General features: G+C 47.8%; 3 protein-coding genes and 2 pseudogenes across 5 annotated transcripts in view; all 5 read left to right on the top strand.

The window, feature by feature from the left end:
* Window positions 1-61: 61 nt before the first annotated feature.
* On the top strand, window positions 62-925 carry TEOVI_000561700 (ribosomal RNA assembly protein, putative; the record flags this gene model as incomplete). The annotated part of the gene is made up of 1 exon (XM_067220836.1): window positions 62-925. The coding sequence occupies one exon, from the start codon at window positions 62-64 to the stop codon at window positions 923-925; it is 864 nt and encodes a 287-aa protein (XP_067076937.1).
* A 529-nt stretch (window positions 926-1,454) lies between these two features.
* Window positions 1,455-1,808, top strand: TEOVI_000561600 (U6 snRNA-associated Sm-like protein LSm5p; the record flags this gene model as incomplete). Its single annotated transcript, XM_067220835.1, has 1 exon — window positions 1,455-1,808. One exon carries the CDS (start codon window positions 1,455-1,457, stop codon window positions 1,806-1,808), a length of 354 nt encoding a protein of 117 aa, XP_067076936.1.
* Window positions 1,809-2,284: 476 nt separating this feature from the next.
* TEOVI_000561500:pseudogene lies at window positions 2,285-2,926 on the top strand (annotated as a pseudogene). Its single transcript has one exon. A coding segment is annotated over exon 1 (642 nt).
* A 407-nt stretch (window positions 2,927-3,333) lies between these two features.
* On the top strand, window positions 3,334-4,533 carry TEOVI_000561400 (Protein of unknown function (DUF2817), putative; the record flags this gene model as incomplete). The annotated part of the gene is made up of 1 exon (XM_067220834.1): window positions 3,334-4,533. One exon carries the CDS (start codon window positions 3,334-3,336, stop codon window positions 4,531-4,533), a length of 1,200 nt encoding a protein of 399 aa, XP_067076935.1.
* A 332-nt stretch (window positions 4,534-4,865) lies between these two features.
* TEOVI_000561300:pseudogene overlaps window positions 4,866-4,954 on the top strand; it is a 950-nt pseudogene continuing 861 nt past the window's right edge. Inside the window, exon 1 of the mRNA in view lies at window positions 4,866-4,954. This exon is cut by the window's right edge and continues 1 nt beyond it. Coding sequence covers window positions 4,866-4,954 — 89 coding nt within the window.

The raw sequence follows: 4,954 nt of genomic DNA, 5'->3' as shown, positions 1-4,954 counted from the left end.
ACGCACACAGAGATATATATATATATATATATATTTCACGACTTTAGGTGCACTGAAGGAGATGACGTCTTCGTCAAAATCCAAGTACCACGTGCCGGAGCTGACCCAAGATGATGTTCCCGGTGGAGCGTGCTGCGTGGCTGAGACCACATTTGCAACCCAATTCCCTAGTTATCTGGAGAGCTACATACGAAGTATTTGGCCAGCAGTGGAGACGGTCCTTGGGCAACACCAACTGACAGGGAAGTTGGACCTAATGGAGGGATCCATGACCGTTGCAACTACCCGTCGGACGTGGGACCCATACGCTATCGTCAAGGCACGTGACTTTATACGACTTCTCGCTCGAAATGTTCCCCTCGCCCAGGCGCAGAAAATATTTCAAACGGAAATTACTTGTGACATCATTCCCATCTCACTAAAGGGAAAGAGCACTCGCAGATTTATAAAACGGCGCGACCGACTCATTGGCCCCAAGGCCCAGACGCTAAAAGCTTTAGAAATTCTCACGGGCTGTTATGTTCTCGTTCAGGGAAAGACAGTAGCTGTGATGGGCCCCGTGAAGGGGTGCCAACAGGTGCGAAAGATTGTTGACGACTGCATGAACAACATCCATCCAATCTACGGTCTCAAGCAGCTACTCATCAAGCGGGAGCTCGCAAAACGTGAAGACCTAAAGCACGAAGACTGGAGCCGCTTCATTCCAGTTTACAAGAAGACCTTACAGAACAAAGAGAAGGCAAAGGCTGTCAAGAAAGCCAAGAAAGAGAAGCTTCAGGCTTCACTCAAGAAGCAAGCCAATAAAGAGAAATCCGTTTTTCCACCTGCTCCACCGAAGCGCAAGGAGGATATCGCCATGGAAAGCGGTAAGGCGTTCCTGGTAGGTCAAAAGCGGCGGAAACGCGATGATTTCAAGATGGAGTAGTAAACCACCTTGTCTAGACAACAGGTAAAAAGGTAACAAGTTAAAAGGGTGTGAGTTTTGTTGGTGGCGTGACGAGGCAGGATTTGGTTGAGGAGGAAGGCGGGTAGGGGGAAGGTTTCCGGATTGTATATTCGGAGAGCAAGGGCGTGGCGGGAATTTTCTTTTTTTTTTCCCCTTCCCGTGTACGTCTGTGCGCGCTCACATCTACCCACGAATCTTCCTCCGGTACCTCTCCTTTTCTGCTCAACTAATGTGGATGTGCTTGTTATTGTTGGGTTTCCGTGAAGAAAAAATATATATTTACGTTTATTTATATATTTGAAGGTCGCAAACAAGTTAATGGAAGTTATCAATTTTCGAGTAATTGTGCCCCTCTCAACGTTTTGGGCTGATGTGCATTTCTCCCTTCTTATCGCTTCTCTTTTAGGTGACTTCTTTTCGCTATTTCTATTTTTTCCCCGTGATTTTATTTCTGCGTTGCTGCTTTTCTCTCGTAGCAAGACGGTGGAGTCTCTTGTCAAGTGACTAAATGTCTGTCAAATCCGAGCGGCGTAGTTTCCTTTCCTTCTTGGGCTGCCGCGTTAGTGTGGATTTGGATGACGGCTCCACACTTGTGGGCCGTCTTGTGTCCTTCAGTCCGACCTCGAACTTAATATTGACCGATGCGGAGCGTAGGAAACCACTTAAGCGCCGTAGGGGTAGCATCAGGAATGAATGCTACAACTGTGTGCTGTTTGTCCGCGGAAGCAGTGTGCTGTCGGTTAAGCATTCGAGTGGTGTCACGACGGATGCGACGGTCATTGACTCTATTACAGGGAGGCAGACAGTTGTGTCCAAGACAATACAGGCGGCGAGTCAAAGTTTGGACACTCCCCTCCGATAGGAGGCGTGAAGTGAAGATAACCTTGACAAAGGAGATCTGGGGTAGGTTAGCGGCTATTCTGCCTTTGGGGAGTACGCACTTTGCTTTCCTCAACCGTAACGGTTGGTTACGTGCAGTGCGGTGGCTATGGAGGGCGGTGTTTGGTCATCTTCATATTGTCCAGTGGGGAGTTGGTTTGGTGGACCCTGATAACTTGCTGCTGTGCTACCGTACGCATTTATGCGTTTGTGTGTGTGTGTGTGTGTGTATACGTTGAATGCAAAGGTAATGACGTGTGGTGGACAGCCCACTCTCTGTTATGGCAAAATGTGGCGCCTGCACCAGGTATGAAGAGGACGAAGCGAAGTCGAGCCGTGCCGAACACCTTGATTCTAAGCTCTTTTTTACCTAGTAACATTCCTTTTCCCCCCTTTCTTGCGGTGAGCTGGAACTCTCTATGTTCCAGCGTTTGTTTTTGCATTTTACCCGTCTGTCGTATGTCCTCTATTTCATCCGCTTTCTTTATTCAGTTTTCCCCCTTTCCCCCTTGTTGGCTTGCGCGTTGCTGTTTATTTGTGTGTGTGTTTCTTAGCCGTATGGCAGAGGGCAGTGACAGCGCACTGCTTGAAGGTGTATCGTTTCCTGTCGAACCCTTTGCCGAAAAGCACAGGAAAATTCTGGCCCTTCTTGCCCACGCAGCCACGCAGGCAGTCAACACTCGGTCCAATGAAGTCGTGTTCGATGTACTCTGTTCTTCTGAGCCCTCGCTTGCCCGTTTGTATCCCGAAGTGGCTGTACTGCAGGGCGTACATCAGATAAGGCGGGTTCTGAGGAACCTGCAAGATAGCCAGCCGCACGTGCGGCCCATGTATTTGAAGATGATTGTTGATTCGTTGAAGGATATGAACGAGATGCTTCCCGATCCACTGTTGCTTGTTATAGCACGTACTGTGGAGATACTGGAGGGAGAGGGGCGTGGCTTCCGAGAATTGGAACCGCATCTACTTGACCTGGTGGAATACATTCAAGTAGTTATACTTCGTGAGACAAAGTTACTGCAATGTCGTGGGACGCTCATAACTTTACGGCTGCGGGGCGTCCCACCCTTTGTAGCGTCTGAAACTGAATCTACCACTTGAGTTCGTGTGTCGTACTGTTGCACAGTAACGCAAGTTCTTGCTGCAGGCTGATTTGACAGTTGCTCGCCCGTGTGCGTCAGTTCTCCCTTTTAACCCCTTCCCAGAACCACCTACCCGCCGTTGTTTTTGGCATCCGAAGCTTCCCCAAATTCGTTTGTCACGAAGTTCACGCCTTCTCCTCCTCTCTCTCTGTTTACCGGATGAATGGTCTGTTAAGATCGGTTTGTCAGAGTGCCGACCGCTCGTCGATAATCGGAGCCAGCAGAAATTAATACTAAACGAAAAGCATCATTAGGGAGGGAGGGAGAGGGGCCTTTGCGTGGGAGCGTGTGTGAAAAGTGTTTATCAAGGAAAAAAAAGCTGAGGGGGAGTGTTTGTTTTCCACTTTTTTCTTGTCGCTACTAGCGATGGCGGACGTCGAGGCCATCTTTACAGCGGTCCTCACAATCGGTGTTGGGCTTTTCGTCATTGACCTTGTGCCGCTCCAGGAACCCATGGTGTGCCCAGGCGACTACCACAATAAAAGTACCTGTCCTGAAGTGTTCTTCGCCCAGAGTTTTCATGTCGCCCGGGAAAAGTTCACTAGCGCTGCCACGAAAGCGGGTGCTGAGGTTAAGCGCGCCGTTATCGCTTCTCGTGATGGTGTTGAATACACATTGGACACGGCGTTCCTTCGGGGGAAGAACTCCAAGAGGCTTCTTGTTCACATATCTGGTTCTGATGGGATTGGTGGGTTCACCGGGAGTGCCATTCAGACGAAGCTCTTGAGCGAGTGGAACACTAGTCGTGGCGAAGGGCCTTCGGTGCTTTTCGTGCACGCGCTCAACCCTTATGGTATGGCAAACTTTCGTACCACGAACGAGAATAATGTAGAGCTCCACCGTAACTACCTTTTGAAAGAGGAATGGAATGCCCTGACAACTTCACACACTAGTAACACAAGTTATGATAGTGTGATGTCACCACTCTTTCTTCCAAAGGCCCCACGTGTTATTGACCGTTATACCTTCTTTTATCACTTTGGAAAGGTGTTCCTCAAGCAGGGTTTGCGGGAGTTCAGGCGGTCGCTGGAGGGGGGACAGTGGCACAACCCTGAAGGTTTATTTTACGGAGGTCGGGAGGAACAACGCAGCTTGACAGCACTTCGTGAGGTACTCACGAGTTACGCTGCGTCCGGCGTGGAAAAATTTGTCTTCTTGGATGTGCACACCGACAGTGGATCAACTGGGAAAGAGACAATCATCGTGAGCTCCGTAGATGACAAGACGCTCGCCCAGAACATCTTCAAAGCTAGCGTTCAGTTACGGGGTAATGGTGGAACGTACGAAATGGCACGTGGTTTCATAAGACCTACGGACGTTCTTGGTAATAAAACCGGAAGTTTGGTGATTGAGCAAGCTTTTGCAACCACTAATTATATCTTCATGGTTCGCGCGGCCATTCTCGAAAATGCTGCATCTAGGCACGCAGAAGGAACATTTGTGCATGAAACGATGAAACAATGGATGAGAGATGCCTACTTTCCGCAGACAATACACTATAAAACAACTGTGCTAACGAAGGGCATCGACACATTTAATCACGCTATGGACTATTTGTCCACTTGAACACCTGAAGAAGGCAGTAGACAACTATGCATGCTTGTTTAAAGATTGTGCAATGGGAAATATGAACTCTCATACGAATGTTTACTCTAGCATCTCCATTTTGAAAGAGGTTCGGTATATTTAAAATGTGGGTGTTAAACACCACGTGGTGACATAAAAAGACAAAATGAATGAGAATTATTCCCATTACTAATAACACTAAACATCTTTGCGCGGCAAAGACAGGAAAAAAAACTTATCAAAAACAAACTCAAACAAACTTCTCTATTACACTACATTCCAATATATGTATATATATATCTATAATATACATACAGTTTTAGTATATAGACATGATGAATCACTCACCCCATGAACCATGTACGGAAAAATGTATTAGCACTCGATGCAATGTTAGCAGTCACCTCATGAAGGGACTACC

Source organism: Trypanosoma equiperdum (genome assembly GCF_001457755.1).
Source record: "Trypanosoma equiperdum strain OVI genome assembly, contig: ctg_1249, whole genome shotgun sequence".
NCBI classification, from domain to species: domain Eukaryota; phylum Euglenozoa; class Kinetoplastea; order Trypanosomatida; family Trypanosomatidae; genus Trypanosoma; species Trypanosoma equiperdum.
The sequence above is the reverse complement of the archived record's forward strand: the minus strand, read 5'-3'. Positions and strand labels throughout refer to the sequence as shown.